The 18692-nt window shown below is 49.6% G+C and overlaps 1 protein-coding gene across 1 annotated transcript in view; it reads right to left on the bottom strand.

Moving 5' to 3' along the window:
- LOC112257263 (tetratricopeptide repeat protein 28) overlaps positions 1 to 18692 on the bottom strand; it is a 121798-nt gene that overhangs the window by 30974 nt on the left and 72132 nt on the right. The window contains 7 exon segments of the mRNA XM_042326638.1: positions 1638 to 1734; positions 1806 to 1994; positions 7257 to 7478; positions 8975 to 9105; positions 9481 to 9589; positions 9709 to 9872; positions 11347 to 11494. Coding sequence (XP_042182572.1) covers positions 1638 to 1734; positions 1806 to 1994; positions 7257 to 7478; positions 8975 to 9105; positions 9481 to 9589; positions 9709 to 9872; positions 11347 to 11494 — 1060 coding nt within the window.

The following is an 18692-nucleotide window of genomic DNA, read 5'->3' as shown; positions in this document are numbered from 1 at the left end:
GCACTGGAAGCTTATAGGGAGAGTTGCACCCCTATTCTGCACACTGGGATGTCAGTGTGTAACAGTCAGTGTGTTTGTGTGTGTCTATACTTTGTGCTGATACGGTCCTAGGTTATCTAGGTGTTGGGCAAGCCTTCAGACATTACCAAATCCCCAACCAGCTTCAGCCTGCTAACATGGTAATGTGGCCCAGTCACAAACCACTAAGGAGTTCTACTAGACTCCTTCAGCCAATGACCTACTTGAGCTGTTAATGAACTGTCAGATGGATTCCATAAAATATCACTTTAAACTGATAACACTTCTTTAAAAAAAAAATGGATTTAACCTTTGTTTAACTAGGCAAGTTAGTTCAGAACAAATTCTTATTTACAATGACGGCCTACACCAGCCAAACCCATGCGACGCTGGGCCAATTGTGCGGCGCCCTATGGGACTCCCAATCACGGCCCATTGTGATACAGCCTGGAATCGAACCAGGGTGTCTGTAGTGACGCCTATAGCACTGAGATGCAGTGCCTTAGACCACTGTGAACGATTTAAAACTATTTAAGTCGTTTATAAACTGTTCCTTATTAGTTGAAAGATTTTATATAAATAGGCAGTAATAACACATGGTCAAATTATGTGATGTATTTTTTTTTAGAGAGAGAGAGAGACTAAGAAAAATAGATCTCTACAGCAGTCCTGCACATGCATAGAGTAAAACACACACACACACACACACACACACACACACACACACACACACACACACACACACACACACACACACACACACACACACACACACACACACAGGTAGGTAGGTTATTGTCCACTCAGCAGTGGGGTCAGATTCAGTTGGTCTCAGATTTCGCCATGGTCGCAGAACCCGAAACCTTGTTAATAAAACATCAGTGTTGATTGGCCAGAGAGGCGCTAGTGGAGTCATGTGATAGGACACAGCTCTGGGTAATTGGACAAACCCCTTCAACAAAACAATGCTGCATCATAGAATGTAGATATTAAACAAAGAACATATGTTTATAGTGCCCAGGACCATCTGTAAAGAGGCCTGTACTGTTGTCCTTCATTCTATAGCCCTGGCCTCTTGTTCTCTCCTTAATGCTGCAGGTCGATGTGGCATTGAACTGGTCAGGCCATTGGGGGACAGCTCTTTTATCTGTGATGGTATTGTCACGTTCTGACCTTAGTTCTTTTGTTATGTCTTTGTTTTAGTATGGTCAGTTCGTGAGTTGGGGTGGGTAGTCTATGTTCCTTTTTCTATGTTTTGGTTATGTGTTTGGCCTGGTATGGTTCTCAATCAGAGGCAGGTGTCGTTCGTTGTCTCTGATTGAGAATCATACTTAGGTAGCCTTTTCTGTGTCAGTGTTTGTTCTACACGGGACTGTTTAGTTCGTTTTGTTTATTCAAGTTGTTATTTTGTATTTCAGTGTTCAGGCAAATAAACATCATGAACACGTACCACGCTGCGCATTGGTCCAATATTTCCTACTCCTCCTCAGACGATGAGGACGAGGATCGTTACGTTACGCTATCCAATTCACAACCTTATGGTCCCAAGGGGGAAACACAGAGAAGATAAATATCTGAGAGAGAGAGAGAGAGTGTAGGACGCTGTCATCATGTCTTACCCAGGTTGGACGAAGCGCGTCCCTTTGCAGCTCTGTCCTGCAGCTCCTCTGCTATGTCCAGCTGCTGCTGGTGGTACTGGCCTGCCCTCTCCAAGTCCTGGAGAACATACAGGGAGTTAAGCTGTGTGTGTATGTGTGTGTGTGTGTGTGTGTGTGTGTGTCTACTACCTGCATGCAGCGAGCAGCGTGTCCCAGGCCGGCGTAAGCCCTCATCTGTATGGTCCTGTCCTCCAGCTCCTGAGCCAGCTGCAGCACCAGGGTGTGGTAGGACACAGCCTTGTCAAAGTCTCTCTGGCTGTGGTGGGCACTGCCCAGGTTACTGTACGCCCGCGCCTCCTCACGCCCATTACCTAGGGTCTACAGATCACATTAGATCACTTTAACGTTGATTTACTTCAGTGCTTTTAACACAGAACACTGAGAATAGATAGGATGGATAGAATGAATAGTAGGTGAAATGGAAAATTAAAAAAATATATATATATATGAAATTCAGTTCACTTCCTGAATTGACATAGAATTGACCCCAACTGTACTGTACTTCCGGCGCCGACAGAGATGGCCGCCTCGCTTCGCGTTCCTAGGAAACTATGCAGTTTTTTGTTTTTTTACGTGTTATTTCTTACACTAGTACCCCAGGTCATCTTAGGTTTCTTTACATACAGCCGAGAAGAACTACTGAATATAAGATCAGCGTCAACTCACCATCAGTACGACCAAGAATATGTTTTTCGCGATGCGGATCCTGTGTTCTGCCTTACAACCAGTGTAACCGAGTGGATCACATGCAGCGACCCCAAAAAAAAACGACTCAGAAAAAGAGGGAAACGAAGCGGTCTTCTGGTCAGACTCCGGAGACGGGCACATCGTGCACCACTCTCTAGCATTCTTCTTGCCAATGTCCAGTCTCTTGACAACAAGGTTGATGAAATCCGAGCAAGGGTAGCATTCCAGAGGGACATCAGAGACTGTAACGTTCTTTGCTTCACGGAAACATGGCTAACTGGAGAGACGCAATCCGAAGCGGTGCAGCCAGCGGGTTTCTCCACGCATCGCGCCGACAGAAGCAAACATCTTTCTGGTAAGAAGACGGGCGGGGGCGTATGTCTTATGGCCAACGTGACATGGTGTGATGAAAGAAACATACAGGAACTCAAATCCTTCTGTTCACCTGATTTAGAATTCCTCACAATCAAATGTAGACCGCATTATCTACCAAGAGAATTCTCTTCGATTATAATCACAGCCGTATATATCCCCCAAGCAGACACATCGATGGCTCTGAACGAACTTTATTTAACTCTCTGCAAACTGGAAACGATTTATCTGGAGGCTGCATTCATTGTAGCTGGGGATTTTAACAAGGCTAATCTGAAAACAAGACTCCCTAAATTTTATCAGCATATCGATTGCGCAACCAGGGGTGGAAAGACCCTGGATCATTGTTACTCTAACTTCCGCGACGCATATAAGGCCCTGCCCCGCCCCCTTTCGGAAAAGCTGACCACGACTCCATTTTGTTGATCCCTGCCTACAGACAGAAACTAAAACAAGAAGCTCCCACGCTGAGGTCTGTCCAACGCTGGTCCGACCAAGCTGACTCCACACTCCAAGACTGCTTCCATCACGTGGACTGGGAGATGTTTCGTATTGCGTCAGACAACAACATTGACGAATACGCTGATACGGTGTGCGAGTTCATTAGAACGTGCGTTGAAGATGTCGTTCCCATAGCAACGATTAAAACATTCCCTAACCAGAAACCGTGGATTGATGGCAGCATTCGTGTGAAACTGAAGGCACGAACCACTGCTTTTAATCAGGGCAAGGTGTCTGGTAACATGACTGAATACAAACAGTGCAGCTATTCCCTCCGCAAGGCTATCAAACAAGCTAAGCGCCAGTACAGAGACAAAGTAGAATCTCAATTCAACGGCTCAGACACAAGAGGTATGTGGCAGGGTCTACAGTCAATCACGGACTACAGGAAGAAACCCAGCCCAGTCACGGACCAGGATGTCTTGCTCCCAGGCAGACTAAATAACTTTTTGCCCGCTTTGAGGACAATACAGTGCCACTGACACGGCCTGCAACGGAAACATGCGGTCTCTCCTTCACTGCAGCCGAAGTGAGTAAGACATTTAAACGTGTTAACCCTCGCAAGGCTGCAGGCCCAGACGGCATCCCCAGCCGCGCCCTCAGAGCATGCGCAGACCAGCTGGCCGGTGTGTTTACGGACATATTCAATCAATCCCTATACCAGTCTGCTGTTCCCACATGCTTCAAGAGGGCCACCATTGTTCCTGTTCCCAAGAAAGCTAAGGTAACTGAGCTAAACGACTACCGCCCCGTAGCACTCACATCCGTCATCATGAAGTGCTTTGAGAGACTAGTCAAGGACCATATCACCTCCACCCTACCCGACACCCTTGACCCACTCCAATTTGCTTACCGCCCAAATAGGTCCACAGACGATGCAATCTCAACCACACTGCACACTGCCCTAACCCATCTGGACAAGAGGAATACCTATGTGAGAATGCTGTTCATCGACTACAGCTCGGCATTCAACACCATAGTACCCTCCAAGCTCGTCATCAAGCTCGAGACCCTGGGTCTCGACCCCGCCCTGTGCAACTGGGTACTGGACTTCCTGACGGGCCGCCCCCAGGTGGTGAGGGTAGGCAACAACATCTCCTCCCCGCTGATCCTCAACACTGGGGCCCCACAAGGGTGCGTTCTGAGCCCTCTCCTGTACTCCCTGTTCACCCACGACTGCGTGGCCATGCACGCCTCCAACTCAATCATCAAGTTTGCGGACGACACAACAGTGGTAGGCTTGATTACCAACAACGACGAGACGGCCTACAGGGAGGAGGTGAGGGCCCTCGGAGTGTGGTGTCAGGAAAATAACCTCACACTCAACGTCAACAAAACTAAGGAGATGATTGTGGACTTCAGGAAACAGCAGAGGGAACACCCCCCATCCACATCGATGGAACAGTAGTGGAGAGGGTAGCAAGTTTTAAGTTCCTCGGCATACACATCACAGACAAACTGAATTGGTCCACTCACACAGACAGCATCGTGAGGAAGGCGCAGCAGCGCCTCTTCAACCTCAGGAGGCTGAAGAAATTCGGCTTGTCACCAAAAGCACTCACAAACTTCTACAGATGCACAATCGAGAGCATCCTGGCGGGCTGTATCACCGCCTGGTATGGCAACTGCACCGCCCTCAACCGTAAGGCTCTCCAGAGGGTAGTGAGGTCTGCACAACGCATCACCGGGGGCAAACTACCTGCCCTCCAGGACACCTACACCACCCGATGCTACAGGAAGGCCATAAAGATCATCAAGGACATCAACCACCCGAGCCACTGCCTGTTCACCCCGCTGCCATCCAGAAGGCGAGGTCAGTACAGGTGCATCAAAGCTGGGACCGAGAGACTGAAAAACAGCTTCTATCTCAAGGCCATCAGACTGTTAAACAGCCACCACTAACATTGAGTGGCTACTGCCAACACACTGTCAATGACACTGACTCTACTCCAGCCACTTTAATCATGGGAATTGATGGGAAATGATGTAAATATATCACTAGCCACTTTAAACAATGCTACCTTATATAATGTTACTTACCCTACATTGTTCATCTCATATGCATACGTTGATACTGTACTCTATATCATCGACTGCATCCTTATGTAATACATGTATCACTAGCCACTTTAACTATGCCACTTGGTTTACATACTTATCTCATATGTATATACTGTACTCGATATCATCTACTGTATCTTGCCTATGCTGCTCTGTACCATCACTCATTCATATATCCTTATGTACATATTCTTTATCCCCTTACACTGTGTATGACAGTAGTTTTTTTTTGGAATTGTTAGTTAGATTACTTGCTCGTTATTACTGCATTGTCGGAACTAGAAGCACAAGCATTTCGCTACACTCGCATTAACATCTGCTAACCATGTGTATGTGACAAATAAAATTTGATTTGATTTGATTTGATGTGTAAATATTTGTATGAACATAAGATTCAACAACTGAACAAGTTCCACAGACATGTGACTAACAGCAATAGAATAATGTGTCCCTGAACAAAGGGGGGGGGGTCAAAATCAAAAGTAACTGTCAGTATCTGGTGTGGCCACCAGCTGCATTAATTACTGCAGTGCATCTCCTCCTCATGGATTTTCCAGTTGTTATGAGATGTTACCCTCTCTTCCACCAAGGCACTTGTAAGTTCCCAGACATTTCTGGGGGGAATGGCCCTAGCCCTCACCCTCCAATTCAACAGGTCCCAGACGTGCTCAATGGGATTGAGATTTGGGCTCTTCGCTGGCCATGGCAGAACACTGACATTCCTGTCTTGCAAAAAATCATGCACAGAACGAGCAGTATGGCTGGTGGCATTGTCAATGTGAAGGGTCATGTCAGGATGAGCCTGCAGGAAGGATAACACATGAGGGAGGAGGATGTCTTCCCTGTAACGCACAGCATTTAGATTGCCTGCAATGACAACAAGCTCAGTCCGATGATGCTGTGACACACCGCCCCAGACCATGACAGACCCTCCACCTCCAAATCGATCCCGCTCCAGAGTACAGGCCTTGGTGTAACACTCATTCCTTCGACGATAAACAGAAATCCGACCACCACCCCTGGTGAGACAAAACCACGACTCGTCAGTGTAGAGCACTTTTTGCCAGTCCTGTCTGGTCCAGCGACGGTGGGTTTGTGCCATAGGTGGTGATGTTGCTGGTGATGTCTGGTGAGGACCTGCCTTACAACAGGCCTACAAGCCCTCAGTCCAGCCTCTCTCAGCCTATTGCAGACAGTCTGAGCACTGATGGAGGGATTGTGCGTTCCTGGTGTAACTCGGGCAGTTGTTGTTGCCATCCTGTACCTGTCCCGCAGGTGTGATGTTTGGATGTACCGATCCTGTGCAGGTGTTGTTGCACGTGGTCTGCCACTGCGAGGACGATCAGCTATCCGTCCTGTCTCCCTGTAGCGCTGTCTTAGGCGTCTCACAGTATGGACATTGCAATTTATTGCCCTGACCACATCTGCAGTCCTCATGCCTCCTTGCAGCATGCCTAAGGCACGTTCGCGCAGATGAGCAGGGACCCTGGGCATCTTTCTTTTTGTGTTTTTCAGAGTCAGTAGAAAGGCCTCTTTAGTGTCCTAAGTTTTCATAACTGTGACCTTAATTGCCTACCGTCTGTAAGCTGTTAGTGTCTTCACGACCGTTCCACAGGTGCATGTTCATTAATTGTTTATGGTTTATTGAACAAGCATTGGAAACAGTGTTTAAACCCTTTACAATGAAGATCTGTGAAGTTATTTGGATTTTTACGAATTATCTTTGAAAGACAAGGTCCTGAAAAAGGGATATTTCTTTTTTTGCTGAGTTTATGTATGTATGTATGTACGTATGTATGTATGTATGTATGTATGTATGTATGTATGTATGTATGTATGTATGTATGTATGTATGTATGTATGTATGTATGTATGTATGTATGTATGTATGTATGTATGTATGTATGTATGTATGTATGTATGTACGTATGTATGTATGTATGTTCATTAGTTAAATACCTTAGCTATGTCCAGGTGTTGCTGGTGACACAGCACAGCATTGGTGAAGTCTCCCAGTGCGGTGTAGACAGCTCCCATGTTGCCCAGCTGGCGAGCCTCTGACAGCGGGCATTGCGTCTGCTGTGCCAACAGCACACACTGTTTATGGCTGGCCAGGGCGTTAGGGTAGTCAGCTATCGCTGTGTACACATGGCCAAGGCTGCTCAGTGCACTGGATGCAGCCTAGAGACACACAAACTCTTGTAAGACTTCCTGTCAGCCCTGGGATTTGAAATGGCTACCCTCTTGTGACTGGCCTGCCTCTCTAACATTGAGGCTACTATCACCCCACATTAAGACAGCCACATGACGCGTTTTAGAAAGACACACACAATCTAAACAAAAGGAAAGCCGGTGGGGGGGATGAGGAGGTGTAGTGTAATATGGATATGTGTGTTTAAACTGCCTCAGGCTATGGGCCTGTGGTGTTGACTGGAGAGAGGAGATGTAGTAAACCTCTCTCACTCACACCTCAATGTCCTCAGCTCTAAAGCTCTTAACACTCTCTCACACACACACACACACACACACACACACACACACACACACACACACACACACACACACACACACACACACACACACACACACACACACACACACACACACACACACACACACACACACACACACACACACACACACTCACACACACACACACACACACACACACACACACACACACACACACACACACACACACACACACACACACACACACACACACACACACACACGCTGCTTTCTCTACAATGGGCCTGTTTCAAGCACACATTCGTCTTGGTGTCAGGTGTCTTGTTGATTTGACATCTAGGATGCCTTTAAATGACTGCACACACACACACACACAAATTGCATAACATATTCAGAACACGCATAAACAAGGTTAACATACTGAAAGGCATGTTTCGTACAATATTAAACAAACAGTCGATATTCAAAAACCAGCCAGCCAACCAGTCAGCCAACCAGACAGCCAACCAGCCAACCAGACAGACAGCCAACCAGACAGCCAACCAACCAGCCAGCCAACCAGACAGCCAACCAGACAGCCAGCCAGCCAGCCAACCAGTCAGCCAACCAGCCAACCAACCAGTCAGCCAGCCAGCCAGCCAGCCAACCAACCAGTCAGCCAGCCAGCCAACCAGTCAGCCAGCCAACCAGACAGCCAGTCAGCCAGCCAGCCAACCAGTCAGCCAGCCAGCCAACCAGACAGCCAACCAGACAGCCAGCCAGCCAACCAGTCAGCCAGCCAGCCAACCAACCAATCAGCCAGCCAGCCAGCCAACCAACCAGTCAGACAGCCAGTCAGTCAGCCAACCAACCAGTCAGCCAGCCAGCCAACCAGACAGCCAACCAGACAGCCAGCCAGCCAGCCATACACAACGAAATGAGAACACACAGCACATGGAAAATACAGTACAACCATAGAGCTGTGCTGACATTCACACACAGTCAGGTCTGCAAGGTGTCACGTTAAACTTCTTCCTTCACCATAACACCGAGACGTGATTCTCACTGTATTCCAGTCAGAAACAGTGAGTGGGTGGTGTGGCTCAAGGGCAGACACTGTTACATTGTCACATTGCTCTGACTGAGAACAACAGCATGGCTCCTGAATAAAAGAAGGGGAAAGAGTAGAAGTATACAATGGAACAATCACACACACCACTAGGTACCTCTCTGTCCTTGAGTTTCATGGCGAGGACCAGCTGATGTCTGTGATTGGTTAAAGCCTCCCTGTAGTTGCCCTTGGAGAAGTAGGCGGACCCTAGGTTCCCGTGAGTCCGGCACTCGCCTGATTGGTCACCTGGGAAGACATGATGAGGTGGGTGTGGTCATAAGGCTTTTTAAGATGGTGTTAATCGTAGTGGAGGTGGTTCAGTGAACTAAACTCACATGATAAGTAATCTTGCTTGAGACCTGATGACTCGTGTTAGCTACCAAAGAAAATGCCTTGTCTTCCACTCAGTGTGTTATCACAGTCTTAAATCACACATACAGCGGCATCTCTCTCTCTCTCCACTAATACCTAGTGTATGTATCTGTATGCGTCCAATAGTGCGTGTGTGTGCGGGCTGGTGTGTGTGTGTGTGTGAGAGCTGGTGTGTGTGTGTGTGAGGGCTGGTGTGTGTGTGTGTGTGAGAGCTGGTGTGTGTGTGTGTGAGGGCTGGTGTGTGTGTACCTAGAGTCTTGGCGACCTCCAGGTCTTGCTGCATGTATCCTGCGCTCTTCTCTGCGTTGCCTAGAGACCAGTAGGCTGAGCTGAGAGCAGAGAACACTGAACCTCGGAGCTTCAGAAAGAGGGAAGAAACTCAATGATCATCACACACACACACACACACACACACACACACACACACACACACACACACACACACACACACACACACACACACACACACAGCCTTGCCTTCAGAGAGCATGTGCCGATCTTTAGCCCTGCCTCCAGAACCACAACCGAGGCTCCATGGTAACCAGCGGTCAGCAGCTCCTGACCAATCACACACACCACCACAAACGGACTCTTGTCCAGCTTCATCCTCTGCAGCTGCTGGTAGGTGGGTTCTAGAGAGTCTATGGGACACACACACAGAATGTCAACAACAACACTTTGACTGAAAGTCAAAATAAAGTTGAATAAGCTTATAATAACCAAATACAACCACTGTAATAGTTATAGTGTGAGTGTGTGTGTGTATGTGTGTGTGTGTGACACCCCAGATCAACTATGGAGGGAACTAATCATATGGAGGAAAGACACAGTGGAGGAGCTAATGAACAGCCTCAAGGTATATATTTTATTTCTTCCATCACTCTCTCACTATTCTCTCTTCCTCATTATCTTCCATCACTCTCTCGCTATTCTCTCTTCCTCATTATCTTCCATCACTCTCTCGCTATTCTCTCTTCCTCATTATCTTCCGTCACTCTCTCGCTATTCTCTCTTCCTCATTATCTTCCATCACTCTCTCGCTATTCTCTCTTCCTCATTATCTTCCATCACTCTCTCGCTATTCTCTCTTCCTCATTATCTTCCATCACTCTCTCGCTATTCTCTCTTCCTCATTATCTTCCATTACTCTCTCGATATTCTCTCTTCCTCATTATCTCCCATTACTCTCTCGCTATTCTCTCTTCCTCATTATGTTCCATTACTCTCTCGCTATTCTCTCTGCCTCATTATCTCCCATTACTCTCTCACTATTCTCTCTTCCTCATTATCTCCCATTACTCTCTCGCTATTCTCTTTTCCTCATTATCTTCCATTACTCTCTCGCTATTCTCTCTGCCTCATTATCTCCCATTACTCTCTCGCTATTCTCTCTTCCTCATTATCTCCCATTACTCTCTCGCTATTCTCTCTTCCTCAGTATCTCCCATTACTCTCTCGCTATTCTCTCTTCCTCATTATCTCCCATTACTCTCTCGCTATTCTCTCTTCCTCATTATCTCCCATTACTCTCTCGCTATTCTCTCTTCCTCATTTTCTCCCATTACTCTCTCGCTATTCTCTCTTCCTCATTATATTCCATCACTCCCTCGCTATTCTCTCCCTCATTATCTTCCATCACTCTCTCGCTATTCTCTCTTCCTCATTATCTCCCATCACTCTCTCGCTATTCTCTCTTCCTCATTATCTTCTGTCTCTCTTCTGCCTTTCTTCTTTTACTGACTCCTCTTTTGTGAGAACAAAAACGATAATTCTCACACCCCCATCTACCTCCATCTCTCTTTTCTTTCTGCCATCGCTCTGTCTTTTCTCCCTGGGGCTTTGACACGCCCACATCTTATCCCCGGGGTTGTGGGTATATAAAGAAATGATGGATTGTGGGTAAAATAAGGGATGATGTCAAATAAAGGAATGATGATTCAGACTGATGGAATCTAGGAAAGGTTCCAAAACAGCCACGCTTTGCGTTTCTGTATTTTCACTGAGACAAGTGAAGCCGTCTGATTCAGCGTGGATGATGTCACAAGATGCAGCTTCAGCTTAAGTAGTAGAGATACTGCGTTATGACCCTGAGCAAAAGTAAAACACACAGCACACCTCGTAGTGGGGACTTCATGGCAGCCTCGACCATGCCCACCAATAGTTGGAGACTCTTGGGGTCCTGCGCCAGACCAGAGGCAAATGCTGCAAGGGCGTCGGCATGGCGACCAAGGTACTGCAGGGCCACGCCCTGACGGAAGTACGCCTGATGGAGGGAGAAGGAGAGGGAGAAGGAGAGGGAGAAGGAGGGAGAGAGGGAGAAGGAGAGGGAGAGAGAGAGGGAGAAGGACAGGGGGAGAGAGGGAGGAGAGGGAGAAGGAGAGAGAGAAGGAGAGGGAGAAGGAGAGGGGGAGAGAGAGGGAGAGAGAGGGAGAAGGAGAGGGAGAAGGAGAGGGAGAAGGAGAGAGAAGGATAAGGGGAAGGGGAGGGGAAGGAGAGGGGGAAGGAGATGGGGGAGAGAAAGGAATAAGGAGGGGAGAAGGAGAGGGGGAGAGAGAGGGAGAAGGAGAGGGGGAGAGAGGGAGAAGGAGAGAGAGAAGGAGAGGGAGAAGGAGAGAGAAGGAGAGGGAGAAGGAGAAGGGGAAGGAGAGGGGGAGAGAAAGGGAGAACGAGAGGGGGAGAGATAGGGAGAAGTCGAGGGAGAAGGAGAGAAGAGAAGGAGAGGGAGAGAGAGAGGGAGAAGGAGAGGGAGAAGGAGAGAGAGAGGGAGAGGGAGAAGGAGGGGGGGGAGGGGGGAGAGGGAGAAGGAGAGGGGGAAGAGAGGGAGAAGGAGAGGGAGAAGGAGGGGGGGGGAGAGGGAGAAGGAGAGTGAAGGAGAGGGAGAAGGAGAGAGAGAAGAGAGAGAGAGAAGGAGAGGGAGAAGGAAAGAGAGAAGGAGAGGGAGAAGGAGAGGGAGAAGGAGGGGGGGAGGAGAGGGAGAAGGAGAGTGAAGGAGAGGGAGAAGGAGAGAGAGAAGGAGAGAGAGAAGGAGAGGGAGAAGGAAAGAGAGAAGGAGAGGGAGAAGGAGAGGGAGGAAGGAGAGAGAGAAGGAGAGAGAGAAGGAGAGGGAGAAGGAGAGAGAGAAGGAGAGGGAGAAGGAAAGAGAGAAGGAGAGGGAGAAGGAGAGAGAGAAGGAGAGGGAGAAGGAAAGAGAGAAGGAGAGGGAGAAGGAGAGGGAGAAGGAGAGAGAGAAGGAGAGGGAGAAGGAAAGAGAGAGAAGGAGGGGGGAAGGAGAGGGAGAAGGAGAGAGTGAAGAGAGAGGGAGAAGGAAAGAGAAGGAGAGGAGAGGGAGAAGGAGAGGGAGAAGGGAGAGAGAGAAGGAGAGGGAGAAGGAAAGAGAGAAGGAGAGGGAGAAGGAGAGGGAGAAGGAGAGAAGAGAAGGAGAGGGAGAAGGAGAGAGAGAAGGAGAGGGAGAAGGAGAGAGAGAAGGAGAGTGAGAAGGAGAGAGAGAAGGAGAGAGAGAGAGAGGGAGAGAAGAGAGAGAGAAGGAGAGGGAGAAGGAGAGAGAGAAGGAGAGGGAGAAGGAGAGAGAGAAGGAGAGGGAGAAGGAGAGAGAGAAGGAGAGGGAGAAGGAGAGAGAGAAGGAGAGGGAGAAGGAGAGAGAGAAGGAGAGAGAGAAGGAGAGGGAGAAGGAGAGAGAGAAGGAGAGGGGGAGAGAGAGGGAGAAGGAGAGAGTAGAGGAGAGGGAGAAGGAGAGAAGAGAAGGAGAGGGAGAAGAGGGAGAAGGAGAGAGAGAAGGAGAGGGGGAGAGAGAGAAGGAGAGGGAGGAGAGAGAGAAGGAGAGGGAGAAGGAGAGAGAAGGAGAGAGAGAGAATGAGAGGGAGGAGAGAGAGAAGGAGAGGGAGAAGGAAAGAGAGAAGGAGAGGGAGAAGGAGAGAGAGAAGGAGAGGGAGAAGGAGAGAGAGAAGGAGAGGGAGAAGGAAAGAGAGAATGAGAGGGGGAAGGAGAGGGAGAAGGAGAGAGTAAAGGAGAGGGAGAAGGAGAGAAGAGAAGGAGAGGGAGAAGGAAAGAGAGTAAAGGAGAGGGAGAAGGAGAGAAGACAAGGAGAGGGAGAAGGAGAGAGGAGAGAGGGATAAGGAGAGAGAGAAGGAGAGGAAGAAGGAGAGAGAGAAGGAGAGGGAGAAGGAGAGAGAGAAGGAGAGAGAAGGAGAGGGAGAAGGAGAGAGAGAAGGAGAGAGAGAAAGAGAGAGAGAAGGAGAGGGAGAAGGAGAGAGAGAAGGAGAGGGAGAAGGAGAGAGAGAAGGAGAGAGAGAAGGAGAGGGAGAATGAGAGGGAGAATGAGAGGGAGAAGGAGAGAGAGAAGGAGAGGGAGAAGGAGAGAGAGAAGGAGAGGGAGAAGGAGAGAGAGAAGGAGAGGGAGAAGGAGAGGGAGAAGGAGAGGAGGGAGAAGGAGAGGGGGGAGAGAGAGGGAAATAGATATACTGGACCATGAGCTATTGATCCTCTCATTTTGCTCTCTCATCAATTTTTGGTCAAATAGATTGTACATGTATTAAACCATTTTTGTCTGCATTAAAAAAAAGGAATTAAATAATTAAACAATGGTTATTTAAATGAACACATTTATAATAACTCTAATAATACTGTTGAGAGAAAGAGGAAAACTATTATAGCAACATCAGCAATTAGCACTACAGGAATACTGCTACTGACTGTGTGTGCGTATGCATCAGTCTATACTAAATCTATACTCAAAGCCCCCCACCAGTACTATAACGATGTACTGGTGGGGGGCTTTGAGTATAGACTCCCCCATCTCTTCTCCCCCCATCTCTTCTCTCCCCCATCTCTTCCCCCCATATCTCTTCCCCACCCCCATCTCTTCTCTCTCCCCATATCTCTTCTCCCCTCATCTCTTCTCTCTCCCCATCTCTTTCTCCCCATCTCTTCTCTCTCCCCATCTCTTCTCCCCCATCTCTCTCTCTCTCCCCCATCTCTTCTCCCCCATTTCTTCTCCCCCCATCTCTTCTCTCTCCCCCCATCTCTTCTCTCCCCCATCTCTTCTCCCCCAGCTCTTCTCCCCCATCTCTTCTCCCCCCATCTCTTCTCCCCCATCTCTTCATCTCTTCCCCCATCTCTTCTCCCCCATCTCTTCTCCCCCATCTCTTCCCCCCCATATCTCTTCCCCACCCCCATCTCTATCTCTTCTCCCCCATCTCTTCTCTCTCCTCATCTATTCTCCCCATCTCTTCTCTCCCCCATCTCTTCTCTCTCCCCATACCTCTTCTCCCCCATCTCTTCTCCCCCCATCTCTTCTCTCTCCCCCATCTCTTCTCCCCTATCTCTTCTCTCTCCCATCTCTTCTCTCCCCCATCTCTTCTCCCTCCCATCTCTTCTCCCCTCCATATCTCTTCTCCCCCATCTCTTCTCCCCCATCTCTTCTCTCCCCCATCTCTTCTCCCCCCATCTTTTCTCTCCCCCCATCTCTCTCTTCTCTCCCCCATCTCTTCTCTCCCCATCTCTTCTCCCCTATCTCTTCTCTCCCCATCTCTTCCCCACCATCTCTTCTCCCCTATCTCTTCTCTCCCCATCTCTTCCCCCCATCTCTTCTCCCCTCCATATCTCTTCTCCCCATCTCTTCTCCCCATCTCTTCTCCCCTATCTCTTCTCTCCCCATCTCTTCCCCACCATCTCTTCTCCCCCATCTCTTCTCCCCTCCATATCTCTTCTCCCCATCTCTTCTCCCCATCTCTTCTCCCCATCTCTTCTCCCCATCTCTTCTCTCCCCATCTCTTCTCTCCCACATCTCTTCTACCCCCATCTCTTCTCCCCCATCTCTTCTTTCCCCATCTCTTCTCCCCCATCTCTCTCTCCCCCATCTCTTCTCTCCACCCCATCTCTTCTCTCCCCTATCTCTTCTCTCCCCATCTCTTCTCCCCCATCTCTTCTCTCCCCAATCTCTTCTCCCCATCTCTTCTCCCCCATCTCTTCTCTCCCCATCTCTTCTCTCTCCCCATCTCTTCTCCCTCCATATCTCTTCTCCCCATCTCTTCTCTCCCCCATCTCTTCTCTCCCCCATCTCTTCTCTCCCCCTATCTCTTCTCCCCCATCTCTTCTCCCCATCTCTCTTCACCCCATCTCTTTCTCCCCCATCTCTTCTCCCCTCCATATCTCTTCTCCCCATCTCTTTCCCCCCCCATCTCTTCTCTCCCCCCATCTCTCTTCTCCCCCATCTCTTCTCCAACCATCTCTTCTCCCCCATCTCTTCTCTCTCCCCATCTCTTCTCTCTTCTCCCCCTCATCTCTTCTCTCCCCATCTCTTCTCTCCCCCATCTCTTCTTCTTTTTCCCCCATCTCTTCTCTCCCCCATCTCTTCTCCCTCCATATCTCTTCTCCCCCATCTCTTCTCCCCCATCTCTTCTCTCCCCCCATCTCTTCTCTCCCCCCCATCTCTTCTCCCCCATCTCTTCTCCCCCCATCTCTTCTCTCCCCATATTTCTTCCCCACCCCATCTCTTCTCTCTCCCCATATCTCTTCTCTCCCCATCTCTTCTCCCCCATCTCTTCTCTCCCCATCTCTCCTCCCCCATCTCTTCTCTCCCCATCTCTTCTCTCCCCCATCTCTTCTCCCCCCATCTCTTCTCTCCCCCATCTCTTCTCTCCCATCTCTCTTCTCCCCATCTCTTTCTCCCCTCCATATCTATTCTCTCCCCCATCTCTTCTCTCCCCCATCTCTCTTCTCCCCCATCTCTTCTCCCTCCATCTCTTCTCTCCCCATCTCTTCTCTCCCCCATCTCTTCTCCCCTCCATATCTCTTCTCCCCATCTCTTCTCTCCCCTCCCCCATCTCTTCTCCCCCATCTCTTCTCTCCCCATCTCTTCTCTCCCCCATCTCTTTTCCCCTCCATATCTCTTCTCCATCTCTTCCCTCCATATCTCTTCTCCCCCATCTCTTCTCTCCCCATCTCTTCTCTCCCATCTCTTCTCCCCCATATCTTCTTCCCCCATCTCCCCTCCCATATCTCCCCCATCTATTCTCTCTCCCCCATATCTCTTCTCCCCCACCCCCATCTCTTCTCCCCCTCCATATCTCTTCTCCCCCATCTCTTCCCCCATATCTCTTCTCCCTCCATATCTCTTCACTCCACCATCTCTTCCCCCATATCTCTTCTCTCCACCATCTCTTCTCCCCTCCATATCTCTTCTCTCCCCATATTTCTTCCCCACCCCCATCTCTTCTCTCTCCCCATATCTCTTCTCCCCCATCTCTTCTCTCTCCCCATCTCTTCTCTCCCCCCATCTCTTCTCCCCCATCTCTTCTCTCCCCCATCTCTTCTCTCCCCATCTCTTCTCCCCCATCTCTTCTCTCCCCCATCTCTTCTCCCCTCCATATATCTTCTCTCCCCCATCTCTTCTCCCCTCCATATCTATTCTCCCCATCTCTTCTCTCTCCCCCCATCTCTTCTCCCCCATCTCTTCTCTCCCCCATCTCTTCTCTCCCCATCTCTTCTCCCCCATCTCTTCTCTCCCCCATCTCTTCTCACCCCCATCTCTTCTCTCTCCCCCATATCTCCCCCATCTCTTCTCCCCCATCTCTTCTCACCCCCATCTCTTTTCCCCCCCATCTCTTTCTCCTCCCCATCTCTTCTCCCCCATCTCTTCTCTCCCCCATCTCTTCTCCCCATATCTCTTCTCTCCACCATCTCTTCTCCCCTCCATATCTCTTCTCCCCATCTCTTCTCCCCCATCTCTTCTCTCCCCATCTCTTCTCCCCTCCATATCTCTTCTCCCCATCTCTTCTCTCCCCCCCCTTCTCTCCCCCCATCTCTTCTCCCCCATCTCTTCTCTCCCCATCTTTTCTCTCCCCCATCTCTTTTCCCCTCCATATCTCTTCTCTCCCCCATCTCTTCTCCCCTCCATATCTCTTCTCCCCCATCTCTTCTCTCCCATCTCTTCTCCCCCATATCTTCTTCCCCCATCTCCCCTCCCATATCTCCCCCATCTATTCTCTCCCCCATATCTCTTCTCCCCCCCACCCCCATCTCTTCTCCCCCTCCATATCTCTTCTCCCCCATCTCTTCCCCCATATCTCTTCTCCCCTCCATATCTCTTCTCCCCATCTCTTCTCTCCCCCATCTCTTCTCCCCTCCATATCTATTCTCCCCCATCTCTTCTCTCCCCCATCTCTTCTCCCCCCCATCTCTCTCTCTCCCCCATCTCTTCTCTCCCCCATCTCTTCTCCCCCATCTCTTCTCTCCCCCATCTCTTCTCTCCCCATCTCTTCTCCCCCATATCTCCCCCATCTCTTCTCCCCATCTCTTCTCACCCCCATCTCTTCTCTCTCCCCCATCTTTTTCTCCCCCATCTCTTCTCCCCATCTCTTCTCTCCTCCCATCTCTTCTCCCCCATCTCTTCTCCCCATATCTCTTCTCTCCACCATCTCTTCTCCCCTCCATATCTCTTCTCTCCATCTCTTCTCTCCCCCATCTCTTCTCCCCTCCATATCTCTTCTCCCCCATCTCTTCTCTCCCCATCTCTTCTCCCCCATCTCTTCTCTCCCCCATCTCTTCTCCCCATCTCTTCTCTCCCCATCTCTTCTCCCCCCATCTCTTCTCTCCCCATCTCTTCTCCCCCATCTCTTCTCACCCCCATCTCTTCTCTCTCCCCATATCTCTTCTCCCCCATCTCTTCTCTCCTCCCATCTCTTCTCCCCATCTCTTCTCTCCCCATATCTCTTCTCCCCCACAATCTCTTCTCTCCTCCCATCTCTTCTCCCCATCTCTTCTCTCCCCCATCTCTTCTCCCCCATCTCTTCTCTCTCCCCCCATCTCTTCTCCCCACCATCTCTTCTCTCCCCATCTCTTCTCCCCCCCATCTCTTCTCCCCACCATCTCTCTCTCTCCCCCCATCTCTTCTCTCCCCCATCTCTTTCTCCCCATCTCTTCTCCCCCATCTCTTCTTCCCCATCTCTTCTTCCCCCATCTCTTCTCTCCCCCATCTCTTCTCCCCCATCTCTTCTCTCCCCCATCTCTTCTCTCCCCCATCTCTTCTCCCCCATCTCTTCGCCCCCATCTCTTCTCCCCCCATCACTTCTCCCCCTTTGATCTGTCAGAACCCCATGAACCCTTACTACCTTATGTGATATATCTCTATTCCCTTTACCTGCTGGCGGGACCTACCATTCAGGTAGGAGTTACACTTACCAGGGTCCATCCGATCCATACCATACATGGAGCAAGGTGTGTGTGTGTGTGTGTGTGTGTGTGTGTGTGTGTGTGTGTGTGTGTGTGTGTGGGGCAGAGGACGCACGTTGGATGAACAGATGCTTCAATTACCGCTCCTTACTCCCATTAATCAAGAGCAGATGGCAACGCAACAGAGAAAGAGAGGGGGATAGAGAGAAAGAGAGAGAGGGGGAGAGACAGGGAAAGAGGGAGAGAGAGAAAGAGAGAGAGGGGGAGAGACATGGGTGAGAGATGAGTGGAGA

Source organism: Oncorhynchus tshawytscha, linkage group LG09 (assembly GCF_018296145.1).
Source record: "Oncorhynchus tshawytscha isolate Ot180627B linkage group LG09, Otsh_v2.0, whole genome shotgun sequence".
Classification (NCBI taxonomy): Eukaryota; Metazoa; Chordata; class Actinopteri; order Salmoniformes; family Salmonidae; genus Oncorhynchus; species Oncorhynchus tshawytscha.
Note: the sequence above shows the minus strand (reverse complement) of the source record. Positions and strands in the feature narration are given on the sequence as shown.